The sequence below is a fragment of the Uloborus diversus genome, chromosome 9 (assembly GCF_026930045.1).
Source record: "Uloborus diversus isolate 005 chromosome 9, Udiv.v.3.1, whole genome shotgun sequence".
NCBI lineage: Eukaryota > Metazoa > Arthropoda > Arachnida > Araneae > Uloboridae > Uloborus > Uloborus diversus.
In genome coordinates, this window is record NC_072739.1 from 117,400,828 (window position 1) to 117,419,331 (window position 18,504).

The 18,504-nt window shown below is 32.4% G+C and overlaps 1 protein-coding gene across 1 annotated transcript in view; it reads left to right on the forward strand.

Annotated features, from left to right (window-relative positions):
• Positions 1 to 18,504, forward strand: part of LOC129230455 (uncharacterized) — a 192,830-nt gene that overhangs the window by 128,886 nt on the left and 45,440 nt on the right. Inside the window, exons 5-8 of the mRNA XM_054864853.1 lie at positions 8,224 to 8,661; positions 12,892 to 13,026; positions 15,683 to 15,894; positions 18,111 to 18,248. Of these exons, the coding sequence (XP_054720828.1) occupies positions 8,224 to 8,661; positions 12,892 to 13,026; positions 15,683 to 15,894; positions 18,111 to 18,248 (923 nt within the window). The remainder of the gene's footprint in view (positions 1 to 8,223; positions 8,662 to 12,891; positions 13,027 to 15,682; positions 15,895 to 18,110; positions 18,249 to 18,504) is intronic.

Consider the following 18,504-nt stretch of genomic DNA (forward strand, 5'->3'; position numbering starts at 1 on the left):
ATATTATCACACTGAATTGAACAAATATTACGTTTTTTTATCACTTCTTTGACTTCAATACCCATTTTACCCCACAGGCTACCCATTTTCACCTGCGTGGGGTAAAATGGGTATAGAAAACATATAGTCATAAACACTCCTCTCAAAAATAAATTTGTATCAAATTATGTGTGAAAATCATTTAATTGTACTCTCAACATATGTAATGTATACATAAAACAACAAAAAGATTAGAAACAAAATATTTTGACAAAAATATTTGAGTCAAAATCCAAAAGTAGGCTATTTTATACCCATTTTACCCCACCTGACCCTACTATTTTTACATTTTAAACTTTTGTTGATAGTACTTTAATATCAAGAAAAGTTTTCTTTATGTATGTATTTATTTGTTTTGTAAAAAGAAAAAAAATCCTCACTAGCGCGCCAAACTTTTCTACAACGTTCCGCGAGTTGAGAGTTTATATGTTATTATTTTTTGCAAATAAATAAATTTATACAAATAGAAAAGCGAAACGTAAACGTAAAAAAGGAATTTTTATCTTTTTATAAATTTTTGACGCTCTACGCGCCAATCATTTTTATGTACAAAAAAGGGGGGAGAATGGGAGTAAGAAAAAAAACCCTCACCGGTCCGGGAAATTTTTTAAAAGGTTTTGCCAATCCACGGTCAAAAATGGTTGAAAAACGCTGATTTGAGGCATTCTTTAGATTTCCTTTTAATCATGATACAAATTGACTTGTATAAAAAAATATACAAAAATATTAAATTTTATAGCTTTTCCAAAGTTGTTTTGGCGAAGTATTCATAAAAGTAACGCTACATTTGACTAAAACAAAAAGTCGAAACATGGTAAATAAAACTTTTTTCTATTTCAAAGCGAACACTACATAAATAAGCTTTTAAAGTACTCTGAAAATGCTAGTATTTATCAAATAATTGTGTTTGCGTAGTAATGATATCACATTATCAAACTTTAGATAGTCAACTGCACACAACTCGACACAACACAGCCTTGGTGTATTTTATTTAGCTGCTAGTTCTGAGTCATTGAACCTTATTGAAAATGTACCTTGAACCCATTGAACCTTATTGAAATGCTAGTCTTGGTGTATTTAATTTAGCTGCTGGTTCTGAGTCATTGAACCTTATTGAAAAGGTACCTTGAACCCATTGAACCTTATTGAAATGCTAGCTCGACACAACACTGCCTTGGTGTATTTAATTTAGCTGCTTTTTCTGAGTCATTGAACCTTATTGAAAATGTACGAAAACATACCTGCAGAGGTAAAATACAAATGTACGCAAAATTTGCACAAGATAAATAATTTTAATTTCGTATGATAGAAATTAAATTTAATCATAAAACTTGTGTAGTTTGTTGGAAAAGGGTTCTTGTTGACCGAAAACTTTATTCTACTTTCACCTTTCAAACTTATAAACAAAGCGGATGAAATTAAAATTCTAAGCACGTTTTACTAGAAATATTATTTCTGTAATACAAAGTAAACATATAAATTACACTTTTAAATATTTCTCGGACTTTAGAATAAAATAGTTTATAAGTTTGATTTTTAAAAATTAATTTAAATTGGTTTTACTTCTCAAATTAAAATTCATCAAAATAAATTACAAATGTTTTCAACAAACCAATAACTAACTTAGCTTCTAAGGAGATCAAGTTCAATATCAGAACTTCTAATTCTGAGCAAACTTTAATATTCATTCTACTCAAGTCAATATTATGTCTGAAAGTCAATCAATGTCCAATACACTCAAACATAAATTTTTAACTCCACATGTCAATAATCTTTAGCCGGGGAGTGTCACACTATTTATTTTAGATCAAAGGCAAAAAGAATGACACTCTTCAGGCATTATGAGTAAATCTGAGGAGTTTATTGCTGAAAGGCAAATATTGGATTAAATGTGATTCGGGCCGTAATTGACTTTCGCTTTCTATAAAAATTTCTCCGCGGTTTAAATTAATCAATGTCAAAATATTTTATTGTTAATCAACTTCGTTCTTTTTCATATTTGTCGTTGAATAATTAATTCAATGTGATGTAGTATTCGTTGATGGTGCGGAGGAAAAAAAACACTAATAACGGAACATTGCCAAATAATACGTGGAATTCTTTTAATATTAATTATTGACGCACTTCAAGAAAGTAGAGCTAGCAATTGAATCTAAAATGGAAAAACACTTCCTTGCAATGAGATCGGGGGTTCTAAAAAGCTGGTCTTTTTTACTTTGACCGGTTCTCGGTTTTTTTATTTTGTTCTATTTTTAATTTTTTTACATTGAAAAAAACTCTACTTCAGAAAACTAAGTAAACAAATAAATTTGGGTAAAATACTTGAGATTTAACGGATATTTTTTAAACTTATGACAAATTTTTAGGACCTAAAGTGTTATTTTGCCTTAAAACTCTCACATGTGTCGTCACATCAGTCATTTGCTACATCTCACTTTTCAAAAATGGACGAGATTTTGTAGTTTTTTATTATAACATTCTGTGGTTTTATCCACGTACATACTAAGCAAAAAGAGCAGCTCGTTTTGGTATTAAAGATAGTTATAAATAAATTATAATAAAAATTAGTCTATATCGAAGATTTTCATTTTTGGTTTAGCGGTTCTTCTAATAAATAATCTGTTATTTTGCCTAAAAGTCTCCCAAGTTGAGTATGCTCACATTAGTCACTTGCTACATCTCGCTTTAAAAAAAAAACTAAATTTTGTAGTTTTTTTTTTTTTACAATAATTTGTGAATTTTTCCACAACGATTTATGTATACATAGCAAATAGAATAATAGTTTGTCTTTATATTAAAAATATTGTAAAAAATAAATTATAATAAAAAATTAAAACATATAACATATTTTTAATACCTAATCAAGTTTTCTTCTTTGTTTTGGAGTGGGAGGGGGGGGGACACCGCTTAGAGAAATTTTTTCACGAAGTGTAAGGTGAAACACCAGTAGTGGCCATTGCATCAGTAGTTGTCACTCCAAGGTCTAAACACACTAGTAGTGGCCACAGTGAAATATATTTTTAAACTCTGGGTCTACAATACTAATTACCCGTCTAGAAACTCAATGAGCGTATTGCAGACCAACTCTTCCTTAATCGTCCCAAATTTTTAAAAATGCCAGAATTTCAATTTGTTCAACTTTTTTATCCATTTTTTCCCAAACCTCAAATTAGATCCATTAGTGACCACTCCAAAATCTGAAAATTTCAGTAATGACCATCTCACATTCTCCCATCCGAAGAATTTGCATTACTTACTTGAAATTCAAATGACTCATGAGACAAGTTGATTCAATATGATAATTATATTAAATACCAATATACTAATCACAATATTGTTGTTCATTTCTTTCTTCAAAGTATATAAGTAAACTTGAAGTGGCCACTACTGGTGTTTTACCTTACAGGTCCGTGAACCAAAAAAAAAAAAAAAATTAAGAATCACTGGGTTTGAATAAATGAAACTATTAAAACATTTAAATGAGCGAAAACTTTTCAAGGCTTACTCATGTTTGTCATTATGATACAAGATTCAAACTCAGAACAATAACGGTAAATGTACGGTAGCTCAAAAATGACGAGTAGAAACAAGAAATTAGACAATGCACCTTCGATAAATACCTTCCGCCAACGCTCCTTCTGTATTTCGCTTGTTATTTTTTATTGTCTTTTATGGGTATTGATTTTTTCAAAATCAGCAAAAATCAAGTATTTGAATTCTTGGTTAGTTTATTCCTAAAAAAAAGAAAGGAAGAATGGAAACGGAATTATGTATTTAAAAAAAAAAAAAACAATTATCAAATATCTCTGTTGTGAGAGATGTTGGTAAAGCTGCATAAGCCCTCGTTGTAAGAAATAGTCTTTTTCTGTAAAACTTATCATATGCAAACATCAAAGACACAAAATTCGTCCAAGCTGAAAAACCCCTTTTGCTCTCTTTATTGCAAATCAAGCGTAGTTAAAATGCTTTTCATTTCAACTATTCATTTTTAAACTAGAAAGTTAATTTTATCTTAAGGCATATCTTCTTTAGTTTGTTCTTACCAAAATTATACAAAATTGCTAAAGTGTATATGTCAGCTTACAATTCAATTAACTAGGGATTCCCAAAATGGTGCCGCAGAAAAAGCTGAGAACTGTACCAATCATTCCTTGTTAATTAAAAAAAAAAAATGCTAGCAAAAAAAACTCTCTATTTCAGATGTTTTTCTTCAATCTAAAAAATGACGAATTAATGGTACTGTTCCTAAGATTAGGAACCTTCAAAAATCCATATTTTCAATAGGTAAAAAATCTATCTAATGATAACTAGATACACATCAATTAATTGATCACGATAACTAGCTAACAATAATGAGATATCTAGCTATCCATCTAAAGTGTTCATCTATCTAATAGATATTTGATACTATGGGCGCGAGAAAATTCTAATTCTTCAAGGAGTGCGACAACTTAGAAAAAATCAGAAACCTCTGCAATATATGCACTGTAAAAAAAATCCGGAAACGTTTCTGAGTATATCGTGCAGCTGTGGTTCATGAAAGTTTCAAAAATGTTTCTGAGTATTTCGGAATCCTCTTTCTGTAATGTCCAGAAACGTGTCTGAGTATTTCGGAATCCTCTTTCCATAATTTCCAGAAATGTTTCTGAGTATTCTGTGCAGCTGTGGTTCATGAAAGTTTCGAAAACGTTTCCGAGTATTTCGGAATTCTCCGAACAATTTTCAAAAACGTTTCCGAGAATTTCGGAATCCTTTTTCCATGGTTTTTTCTAAAATATAATTTTTTATTATAGTATTGCATACCATCATATCAGTTTCAATTCTTTCATATCTAAGAGCAATAATACAAGCAATTTTAGAATCATTCGTGGATTTTTTTTTTTTTTTTTTTTTTTTTGAATTTCTAATGACAAATAGCATGGTTAACAGCATAACATATGCATAGTTATAAATTTTTGAAAAATTATGAAATAATCTAGTAGTTTCATTCCTAATCACAAAATCGTCGGGGAATTGGAGGAGGGGGTGGGTACCTTCTGAAAAGTGGGGATTGTTTGTTAAACAATCTTAAACTTCAGTTTTTCTCTCAATATTTTCAAGACAAAACTATCAACATATTGTATTTTTAATGCAGAACTTAAAAATATATCTTGTATCAAACTTGATAGCTTTTATCTTCGGATAAAATTTGACAGGACTTACCTACCCTTCGCTCTCCGGAATTCGTTCACCTCAAGTCAATTTCTCTGACGAACAAAGTGTACCGAAAAGTACCAAGAGAGAAATTGATGAATTTAAATATGACACCAAGTCCCCCTGCTGGAACCATTCGGGTTGATTCTTCTGTTCTTGCCCTTTTCCAGCTCATCACAAATATAAATATTTATTCAAAATAGGTTACTGATTTTATTTTTACAGTGTGTGTTTTAAAATGCAATATATATTTTATTTATTAAAACATTGAACTCTATTACATGATTATTCCATTTCATATATACGAGAATCCCCCCCCCCCCCACCATAAGAGTGATGGTGCACCCATAAAATGCTATAAAGCGCCCCCCCCCTTAAAAAAGCAACCCCCTGAAAATGTCAATGGCACAGTCTGCGTGGTGAACGCCCCTCGTCTTCTCCCCATATGTACATTGTATATTAATAATATAGTTTTTAAAAATGATCACTTTTAAAACAATGACATGAAATAATATTACTTTTTATTTTGGCATGTAAATGCAGCTGTTCCCTTTTTGCCACTGACTCATTCCTCCTGACTGTCCTACATTAAACTAGTATGCATGCAGTAGGTACTGTCCTGAGGAAGACAAATTATAGGGACTTGTTTCTTAATTTAGCCGAGGTAAATAACCTCTACTTTTAATTTTAGGTTTAAGCTCTTGTTTATTGCATATAGTTTAGCATATGGTGCGTTTGGCCCAATGTAATGCATATATTAGAGCTTAAACACTCTCTATTTAGTAAGTAGTTTAAGATCTTTTGGTCTTTTGACCATATTTATCGAATCGTCCACGGCTGATGAGCTCCGAATTCAACCTTTCAACTTTATTCTAATAATTGCTACTTTTAATTTTCTTTTTCTCATTGCCATTCATTGCTTCTGTATTTCATATATATATACAAAAATATATTTTTGAGAAATAATTCTTGTTTGTTATATTTGCAGCTTCTTTCCCTTAAGGGCAGGTACATTGCAACTAAAATAAATCGTACTAATGAAGCTCTGCTGAGATAAATAATATTTCATGTATAATATAAATTATAAATCAAAGTATCATATACATTATAAATCAAAGTATCATATAAATTATAAGTCAAATACTTTAATATGGTGTAAAAATACTAAATTATTTATTTTATTAAGTCTTTTTTTTTTTTTTTTTGCTTTTGAAAAATTGAGGCTCGTAAAACGAAAAAAAATGAAGACACTTTTAAATACATATATGAATCTATTTGTTAAAGAAATTAATACACATTTAACTAATTTAAAGCGTTTCGCTAATGCAAATATTTAAAGAGATGTCGTCATTTAGATAATACTGAAGCACTATGTTCCTAATTACAAGAGATAGTTTTTTTTTTTTACTTCATACAATCTAGCTACACTGTTTACAAGAGAATGAAAACATGCAACCTTAAAGACGAACTATCAAACCTCAAAATTTGCATATTATAACATTTAATTCATAATGCTTGATACATAAATGTTTAGCCAAATATTAACTGAGATTGACACATAAAAACAAAATAAACAATAACACTTATTTAAAGTTTTTTATAATCTTCAATTCATAAATTTTACAGAATAAAACTAGACACACTTGCACTTTAAATATGTGTTCTGTGTAATGTAAAATATTTTCAAGTTGCAATAGTTCACAACGAAAAAATGATACGGAGGAAAATAGTTTTTTTAACGAGATTTATATGAACTAAATCACTTTAAAGTAATAGAGTTGCAAAGCGACTTACCTATTCGTCGGTGGTGGTCTTTTGCAGGCTTTGGTCACCAAAAAGGTGATTTTTATGACAGAATAAAATTCTGCCTAAAAAAATTACCCATTTGGTAGAAAGAAGAAAAGTATCCAAGAAAAAAGTAAATTACCTACACAAGTTATGCGACGCAACGAATTTACATGACGTCCTCTCATCAGTTATTTGGTTTTTAATTTCAGTTTGTATTCCTTCCGCGAGCATGCGTCGAGAAGTTGCCCTTCGTACTTAAAAATAAGTGACATAGCTTCAAATTCAATCTCACGACGATACATTAGCAAGAAAATATAAGACTTTAAAATTATCTTCAGTGAATTCATGCGAGGAACAAAACTTCTACTAATGTGCGAAGTAACACTCATCAAGGCCATGAGTCATCACTTCCTCTTACTTTTCTAGAAAGAAGAACAACTTATTGCTTTAGATCAGGATTTTGTTTCCGGAAAAGAATTTTTCTCTGAGACAAAAAAAAAATACCGATTTTTTTTCTTGCGCAATAAGATTCTTCGTTTTCATTGCGTGCTTTCACGAGTTTCAGTTTGGATTTGGTGCTGGACTATAAAATTGCCGTGTGAGCTGCGCAGGCGTCGACTCTTTCTTTCTTGTTAAACGGGAAAGGTATTTTATAAGAGCAGAAAACTGCCGAGGGCGTTCAAATCTGTTTATTACGGAAAGCTTTTTTGTATATTCAGAGACATTTCCGAGATTTTTTACAGTGTGATAATTGAATTGTAAATGAATGAATTACTTTGTATAACAAAGTAACAATAAGAAAAATAACGTCATAAATGTAAAAGTTTTCAACAAAGTTGCAGACACGTGTTTCTGAGAGGGACTCTCGGAAACGATGTAGAAAAGTGTGATTTTTCGATGTAGGAAAGCTTTAGGGAGCTTTTCTACATCGAAAAGCTTTAGTGAGCTTTTGAAAGTAGTCATCCGACAAAAGCCAAAAGCTCAATTCGCAAATGACTTTACATCCATGACCTTATAATTTTCTGCGTTGAAAAGGGTTTCTTAAAACCCTAAAACACGTTTGCAATTTGGGCATTTATAACGTTCTTTTCCCAACTGTTAATTGAATGGTATTCTAATAGAGTTAAAATGATTCTATGAAATTCTAGAAACAAAAGCAGTTCTTGACATGACATTTATTCATTTATAATGTTATTTCCACAGATTGCCAAATGAGTATCTGTCAACACGGAGAATGCCACGTCCTCAACGAAGAACCAGGATACCATTGTGACTGCGAAACAGGTTGGTTCGGCGACGTATGCGACAAGTTCGACTCCTGTTCCCTCAGCCCTTGTGAGAATTTCGGCATCTGTCGTAACGTCTCTAGCCACAAGTACCGCTGCGATTGTCTCTCGGGATTTTCCGGACAGAACTGCAGTGATTTCAATCCCTGTGCCCTGAGGCCATCCCCGTGCCAACATGGTGGTCGCTGTGAGAGTACAGCCAGCCACAAGTATCAGTGCTACTGCACCAAGGGATACTACGGGAAAACGTGTCAGTTCTTCGATCCATGCTCTCTGGAGCCTTGCCAGAATGGCGGCAAGTGCTTAAACGCTTCTCAAGTGGATTACAAATGCAATTGTGTTCCGGGTTATACTGGTAAGTGAGTTTTGATGCGCTTACAAAGAAAATGAAATAACACATTTATAAGTGGTTTTGAACTATCCCACTTTTCGTTGTTAAGTATTAGGTTGAAAGTTCTTCACTCGTTATAATTCTGCTTTTCGCCTACTATTCGTTATCCCAAGTTAGCCAAAAAGGTGCTAAGGGAGAAAGATTTTTCACCGAGATTGATGAATTTTTCAAACGAAACTAGAATTAAAAATCTGAAATACGCGTTCGACTGTAAAGGATGAATACAGTAAATAACTCAGGGTTTGCGAGAACAGAAAATGTCTTGACATATTTTCAATTCTCAAATTTTGTTCATAGAAAAATTTGCATCTTTTCTCACATTTGTGCATAACGCCCATAGCTAGTTAGTTGACATTTTAAAAAGTTCCCCAAAAACGTATCCATTTTTTCCCTTACTTTTTTTCCACAATTTATTCTTTTGGATACTAAAATGAACAGCTCACATTTTATTATATGAGTTTCTTCAAACAATGATTTCCCTATTTGTTTTCCCTGAGATCCCCCGCACCACGATGTATCGGTTTTAGGTGATCAGGCTAATTGAGCATATGGGACCACAAGGACAGTTCAATACAGTACAGCAAATACAAATAAAAATACATAAACAACACAATACAGTGTCAGTAATACAATCACAATACAGAGTACAGTACAAGACAATGCAATATAATATCAGTAGCATCCTTACGAATAAATCACCTCCTGATGCATAGCGTATTTCAAGGAAAAAATTAGTGTTTCAAAAATTTAAAAACTAATAATAATATTGTAAAAGATAAAATCACTGTAGGTCCGATAGGAATCAATTCATTTCATTAAAGATAGAAATAAATAATTTGTGTTGGTAAAATACTCTTTTATTTTTAGCGCTATATCGCTATACAATATGCGCTAGCGAGGTTGTTAACAGTAACCAAAGGGGAAAGTACTGGATTTTCACGAGGCTTTAAATTTCGCAATTTTCACGAGCTTGTCATATTCGCGAAAATTTAAGATACGCGAAATTTTGTTTTGGATTTTTCAACTGTCAGTTCGGTTCATATAAAATTTGCGAAATTTTCAGCTTGTAAAATCACAGATATCTTGATTTTTTGCGAAAGTTGAGGATCGCGAAAACAAGTGCTTTTACAGTACCGAAAAGTACAAAATTACGCTTGTGAAATCACACCTCTTAAAATAGAAGATTCGATGGTGATCATGGTGCTGCCATCTCTCGCCTACAGTTGAAAGCAACACTGCAATAATGATAAAAAGCAATGCAGAGATGAGTTTCGAATGAGAAATTAGAAATGTCCATCTAAAGTATTAAATGTTTCGTTTAATGAGTATATGTAATTTCAAAATTTCAATGTTCCAAATAGTAGTCTTTTCTCTGCATGTTACATTTGTAAATGTTTCAATAAAATGACAAAAAATTAAAATAAATAAATACTATTGAAGTTGAATATAAACAAGGTCCATACTAAGTTTTTTTTTAAGTTTTACTATTGTTATGAATACGTGTTTCATGCAACTTAAGGGAAAGTATAAAAAAAAAACCTGTGACCCTTTTCCTCCAATCAACTCTAATTTGAATTCTGAAACTTTGAATTCAAATTATGTTTTTCGCAATCACGAATTGCGACAAGACCCTACTCATTAGAGTTATTGTTTCTAGAAATGGCTCCCCCCCCCCCCAAGCATGTCCCTCCTCCTGGGTGGTTATGTGTGTGCAGGCTTAAGTGTGTGCACGCATGCCTGTGTATGTGTGTAAAGCGCGCGCGTGTAGGCGAGGGTGTATGAGCATGCGTGTGTAGGACATGGACGCCACCACCCAGCAGAAGTGGATTCCGGGGGACAGTGCTCAGGACCAGAGCAGCCGTGCCGGTGCCGCCGCCGGTGGGCGGTGGTGCTGCTGGTCCAAGCTGAAAAGGAACCACAACGTCAAGGACTGTCAAATGAGAACAATAAGCAATCGTGATTGCTCAATAAAGCTTTGTTAAAATTTTTGCAGTCGCATCGAAATTTAATATTTTTTTTTAATATTCAAATCAATTTAACTGTCTAAAATGAATCAAATGTTTTCTTTTATACAAGATCTGCAGGTCATGATCAATAATTTTAATAAAATGCAGAGAAATATTTGAAAAAAAAAAAAAAAAAACTCACTGCAGAGTTTCTTATCATTACATTCAAGGGGATTAAGGGTAGACATATACAAGAACTAACTTTTTCTTTTGAGAAAATCATAAAATAAATAACCTCACTGACAAAAAATATTTGGGCAAAGTTACAAACTTTTACAGTTCCTGGCGTACAAAAAAACAAATAAATAAGTAAATAAACATACAAATTAATTAAGATCTTAATGAAAATTTTCATGCATGAATATTTAAAAATAAGTTAGTAAAGTTTACTCCTGAAAAACTACTCAGGTAGAAACATAGAATGCCTTAGAAATATAGAATAAGCCTTACTTCAACCGTCATAAATATTCTCAGATATATTAAAGCAAATTTCAACTGAGGCTACCGACACAACGTTTTCTCGCAAGAATCTCCCTTCGAACCTTGGGTATTTTCTCAAGGAGGTAAATAAGAAAAGCATCGGAATGTAAAAGCAAAATAAATTAAGAAAAAATATACCTTCTTTAGTCTTTTCCTAAATGTTTACATAAACTACTATATTCATTAATAAAAATTTAAATATGTTTTGTTCTTATTTTTTGTTTCATTAAGACATTTTTCTCTTGCCAGTTTTAAAATGAAGAAAAAAAATGTTGTTACTTTATTTTGCGAGAATTACGCTCTCTTAGCAATGAAACAGACAAAACAAAACGGTATTGAACAACATAATAATAATAATATCATTATTATTAAATAAATAAAATAAACATTAATGTATGAAGAAAATAAATAATGTGTGCAACAGTATTAAAGTAAGTTGCACATGCACGTTTCGTGGTTAAATTTAACTCTTTCATTTATTTTTTACGTAAACGAAAATTATGTAACTTTATTTGCTGGAATTACATTCTCTTACAGATGAAACAGATAGAACAAAGCGGAAATGAACAAAATAATAATAATATTATTAATAATAATTAATAAATAAAACAAACATTAATGAATGAAGAAAAAAAATAGTGTACATTACTATTTGCAAAGTAAGTTGCACATACACGTTTCGTGGTTAAATTTAACTCTTTTATTTATTTATTTAATTATGTAAACTAAAAAAAGTTTCACATTGGAAACAAAACACCAATTTAAATACATTCTTAAGAAAGGAAAGATTCAAAATGCTCTATGGTTTCTTCTACAGCTAATACAGTTTCTATGACTCAAAAAAACATCCAAGTTTTTCTCCACAAAAATTAAGCGTGTCTCTTTACGAAATGTATGAAAATGAAATAAAATAGCATCGAGTGCACATAATTTCCAAGTTATGAATCGAACGTTGTAAGACTTTAAATTTGTGATTAAGACGTGGAATTAAAAAAGATTGAACCATTTATTAACTTTCTAACATAACAAGATAACGCGTTTATGAGAAAAAAAAATTTAAATGATACTTAGAATTTTTTTTTAAAGATTAGCAAACACTTGGAAATACTACTTAACATAGCCTACTATGATGGTGAAAAATTCAATAAGGGGCTGCCCACATGTTATGTCACACATTTTTTCAATTTGTTAACCGCTCCTCCTTTTGTGAAAGTGTCACATTTCATCGTACCCCTTCCCCTTCATTGTCACATGTCACACTATTTTTCATCATCATTTATTGTAAAAAAATGCGTGACTTCCTGAACCCCCTCCCTCCTTCATGTCACAAACTGTCACAGTTTCACGCCCCCCCCCCTTTCCTCCTTAAAGCGTGACGTCATTGGGAACAGCCCCCAATTAAAATAAAGTCGATCAAAGCACGACATTATTATGTCAGTATGTGTCTTATTAACACGCGTCTGGAAATAAATCTTGATTAAAATTATTTTGCAAAACTTGAAGACGCGAAATACTAAATAAATCTTTTGTAATTGCAACGACAGTTTAAAAATGCAGTGGAAATAATCTAAATTTGTCATTTTCATTCATTTGCATATCATTATTCTCAGTTTAATTTAACGTGCATATTGTTGTTACTCACAATGCAATTAAGCGCGTTGTTTATGTTAAACAAAGGAACTGGCTGACAATTTTGCTCTATTTACAGGTAAACAATGCGAGATCGACATCGACGAATGTGCTTCAAATCCCTGCAAACATGGCGCCACCTGTCGGGACGCAGTGAACGCATTCCACTGCCATTGTCCCAAAGGATACAAAGGGAAGCGATGCCATCAAGTTGGTACGATATTTAATGTTATTTTTAATGCTTTGAATTATGAAAATATTAATAATCGTCATTTGATGAAAAGGATAACAAATAATGAATAAAAGCTAATATTTTCTGTACTTTTTATTTTTGGGTTTCTGATATTGCTAAAAACGGAACATTTAAGCACAATTGTTAGGACCTTTTTTCCCCCTAGGGACAGTACAGTTAAAATCTTTATACATGGGCCCTTTCACGGAAAACAGTCATTTAGTCCCCCCACGTGACGCCACATGTATTGCGTTGAAAATGATAGTTTAAACGGGTAATAAACAAAATTTTGTTGCTTAACAAATTACAAACGTATGTGACATTTCTTAAGCAAAACATTTTGTCATTTCCTTTTGCAGTCATTAATTGGACAAAATGGCTACTTTTTCATCGAATGGCCCACACGTGTTTTAAATATAATTTTTAGTAATGATTTTTATCGAGACTCTTTTAGTTGGTACCAGCCTCTCCTCTTTTAGCAGCGAAAAAAAGCGGAAGCTTTTTGGGAGGGTCCATTCTCAATTTACTAAATAATTTTCTGAATTTTACCTATTAATTAAATTTGAGCGTTCGCACATTCTACACCCATATTGCATCTACTGCGAAAGGACATTAGGTATCATCAAAAAAATAATTATTGCTATCAGAATTATTTTAAAATCCAGTGTTGCAATAATGTGGCCAAATTTGCCGAATCTTTAGAAAAATATTGCCAAATGAAGAGATTTTAGGAGATTAGTACGACCTCCCCCATCGGGAGGTCCCCCCCCCCCCTTCTACTCCCGGTGTTAAAGTGGTCGTGTGAAAATTTCCAACGGTCAAATCAGACCAGAGTGTCCAAGACCAATAAGCATGTGAAGGAAAAAAATCTTAAAGCAAAATGAAGAAACGTAATTAAAAATGCAAACGAAAATTATTAAAAGAGAAATAAAATTCTTAGATAGATATTTCGAGGAGTGCTACAAAGCAAACAATGTCATTAGTGGAAAAAAAAGAACAAAAATTAGGTCCCAGTAACTGGAACACGCAAACCAAAAATCCAATAAATTATAATTAGAAAGAAACATCTACGGACTATCTATACTGACTAAAATGCTTCACCCAATTTACAGGGCGTTTATCAAGTCTTGCGCTGATAAAAAACAAAATCAATTATATATATATATATATATATATATATATATATATATATATATATATGGATTTAGATTTAAACGATTTATATCTATTTTTATTTTATTTAGATTTATATATATATATATATATATATATATATATATATATATATATATATATATATATATAATATATGGATTTAGATTTAAACGTAGTTCTTGTTTTCTTCTTGATTCTTTTCTCAAAGATTGTTTTTTCAAAGTTAATACTCTTTTTCATGTTTACCTTTTGTAGTTCAGAGATGATTTAGACAATTTTCAATTTCGTGTCAGGCACTAGCGCAGCCAGAATTCAGCTAGAGAGGGCAGGGGGGGGGGGGGGTTAAGGATTTATTAATGACTGTCCTTATATGAAAAAAAAACTGTCATATTAGAATTGGCAATTTGGGTGAAAATTAAAGATTGTGGGGGGGGGGGGGGGGGGGTTGTCCCTCAATACCTCACTTGCTGATCCATTGGGAGTTTTATATCTTCGTAAACGCCATTTTAAGTTTCCGATATTCGCTCCACTTCCGTACTAAATCAGTGAAATCCCGGAATCTAATCCAGTGAAATCACGGAATAACGAATAATTCGTTTCAACGAAATTAATTATAGTCCCGATTTAATTTCCATAACTTTGCTCTAATTCTATTGCAACGAAATTCCCGTTACAACAAGCAAAATTTGCCGTCCTTTGAAATTCGTTATTCACTGCATTGTAATATTGTACCAATGAGAAAGGGGACATGATGAGAAAGGAATCAAAATAAAAAAATATATAATTATGTATAAATCAAACTTTTTTTTTTTTTTTTTAATGTTTTCTTAACGCATGATTATTGGTGTAACTGTTAGGATTTTACTCATTGTACCCTATGGTGGTTCAAAAAAACTTTTTTTTCAGCTGAAGTTCAGGACACCCCCCTATTTCTTTAAGACTTACTTATAGTATTATGCAGTAAAAGTTTTTTCATACTCAAATTTTAAGAGGGTATTCAATGACCCCTTAATTTAACATTAGCTGCAGCATAGAAAATACCTCAAGTTTTAAAACATTTAAATTCACCATCTGTTTTCTTTTCTCTAAAAAATTATTTTATTGCAATGTATAGGCATATTACTAGTGTGTATTATACTACGTAGCATTGCTTTTTCAGTTCAATGAATTTTTACCCCCCCCCCCTCTCATATTTAATGAAATTGGGGGGAGGAGGTTGAGCACCCTCTTCCAGTTCAAATAAGAAGCTAAGATTCTTCCAGTTTATTACTATCCACAAGTCTAAAAGTATTAAGGGGTGTCCCGTTATCTAGGAGAAACTTTTTTCACATGTACTTTTGAACCACCGTACTACACACTCTGTATTTCAAAGATTATTTTCCAGCCCATTTTTTCCTCTAAAAAGTAGTGAACAAAGAAAAGTCAAAAAGTTTAATCTACGCTTCCATTAACTCTTGCACTCTCTTAATCTTCATCCCACCAGAGCACTGCTCCACCGATACGACCTACAGCACGAAGGGTATATTTCGTTGGAACTCCACATCCCACGGGAGGACCCTGGCGATAGAATGTCCCTTCGGTTCCACGTATCTTGAGCGGGAATCGGCGACAGGCGCTGCCAGGAGGCGATGCTTTCTCTTGTCCAATGGATCAGTTGCCTGGGGACCTGTGGACTTGGAGAATTGCAGAGAAGAGGTGAGAGCAGATCCATTTCAATTCCGGGTGTCTTTTCTCCGAAGAGATGTACAGCTTGATTCATCTTTCTTCTGCTTGAGTGGTAGTAGATTTTGAAGGGAGATAATATCTTTCTGAGTTAATTTAATTTTTTTTTTTTTTTTTAATTATTGCTATTGTTTATTTTAGCTTTATTTCACGTTTTTTTTTCCTAATATTGCAGTCAAAAGAGCAAAAACATTGATTAAAACTGAAAGGAAATAAATATTAATATTATAATAATAGAAAACATGATGGAGGCGGAAACCTTGCCGCAAATACTGGATATATTTCTTTGTGACTCTTCAATACTTAGACAAGTAACAAATGTACCGGATGATCAAAAAAATTGGTATAAATTTGAAACATTAATAAATCACGGAATAATGTAGATAGAGAGGTAAAAATTGACACACATGCTTAGAATGATATGGAGTTGTATTAGAACCAAAACAAAAAATAGTTCAAAGAGTATCCGACAGGTGGCGCTTCATCTGATAAGAAAAGCAATAATTAGCATAACAAATTATGACAAAGCAAAGATGCTGCTCTTTACAGGAAATGCTCAATGTGCAACTAATTCTCTCTCTATGACATGACAGCCCCTTTTATACACGATTTTCATACGCAGTCACTGATGCTTTGCTGTCCAGCGCCATCTGTCGGACATTTTTGAACTATTTTTTGTTTTGATTCTAATAAAACCCCATGTCATTCGAATCATGTGTGTCAATTTTTACCTCTCTATCTACATTATTTCGTAATTTACTAATGTTTCAAATTTATACTGACTTTTTGATCACCCGGTATATTCAAATAAACTGCAAAATACAAAATATATGCAACTAAATAGCCATATGTTCATAGCAACTATGTAAGACAAACTTGATCTGTTAACCTAGTATGTTTGGCAATATACTCAGAAAAGAGGCCATGTCAGCCTAGTGGGAAGCTGTCCTTGATAAGGCCCGGCTCGGAGTCCAAGCAGCATAAATTTTATAAGTTTTATAGGGGGAAGGGGGGTGGCAACCATAGGCACAAGCCTTGGCTCTCGGCGGCCCTGAATATAATCAGTAGTGAAGTCACTCCCTAAAGTGTTTATGGCGAGCATAGCTTCGGGGGGATCCAAAATATAAGCTACCTCTTTGTGACTATCAATATTGTAGGGTTTTAACTATTGATGATGAAATAGTCACTTCTGCGTATCAACCGGAAAGTGACATTGATGCAACTAAATGTCTCTAAAGTTTAAGAAAAAAAATATTTGATGGATAACATAACATTACGTGATATATATATTTTTACAATATTTTAGTAACATTTAACTCCGCAAATGTATGTGTCACAAAGATCCAAAGATTCTTCACCCATTTCAAATGAGGCAGTGAAATCAGTTGACTTGGTCTAACAGCAGATGAGCAGTCTCAATTGAGCAATATAGCAGTTGGTGGGTCACATCACATGAAAGTTAAAGAGGAAAACATTTAAAAGCAAGTAGCCAGAGGGACACTTTTAATGTACAGCCGCATTTTCATTTTTAGTTCCACTTTGACTGGGATTTCTATTTTTCTGGAAGCAAGAAGACGCTACTCTAAACGAATCTTTTGATACTGCGCATAAAAGTTGCGTGCAGGGAAAAATTTCCGCCGGCAAATCGGCTGAAGACTACTTTCTTGTTTTTATTTTAAAAATACATTTCTGGATAAATCAGTAACGAGAATTTAAAACGGAGTTTAATGACTAAATTAAAGATATCTACTAGCCACTTGCTATAAAATAAAGTTTTAGTGTTCCAAATCACCCTTTACATTCACAGTTCCTGAAAAACGCTCATTTTTCAAGTGCCTCTAAAACCTGTTAAACTCAAAATTGTAAGCTCTATTTTCTAAGGGATGTAGTATTCAATGATACTGATCAATAATAAAAATATTAAAATTTCGAAATCGACGTTTTTGAGAAAAATTCAAAAATTGATTTGATTTTTTTTTTCAAAACACAGAAACAAGAAAAATTAAGCACATATTTTCAAATGATGCACACTATCTCAAAGAGAAAATGATCATCTTTCAAATATTTGCTACAAAATTTCATGTCCTATCCCGGAGATTAGACAGAACGTTCTGCCGAAAATTACTAGCATTTTATATTTGGTCTGTAGAAGTTTTTTTCTTCTGCTGTAGCATTTATTGTCTTTCTAGAGCTTCAAAAACGCAGAAGATTTGACTGGGGAGCTTTGGATGCTAACAGAAGATCCGAAGCATCTCAATGTGGAGCGTCTCCAAGCGGCAACCAAACAAATAGAAGGAGTGATTGAATATGCTATTTATGACAAAAAGGTATTAATAAACTTTCTCTTTTTAGAAAAAAATTCTTAACACGCAAAAAACATTTTTTTTTTTTCACTTTAACACTGGAAATCGCATTCCCATCAATTTTGTCCAAGAATCTTCTTTTAAAATTCTTATTCAACTGCTTACAAACTAATTACACCGAAAACAGCTATCAAGCGTTTGAACCTCGATCACCAAACTCTAATATAAATGAAATTGATAATATATACGTGTGATTGATCTCTATACAAATTCACAGTTT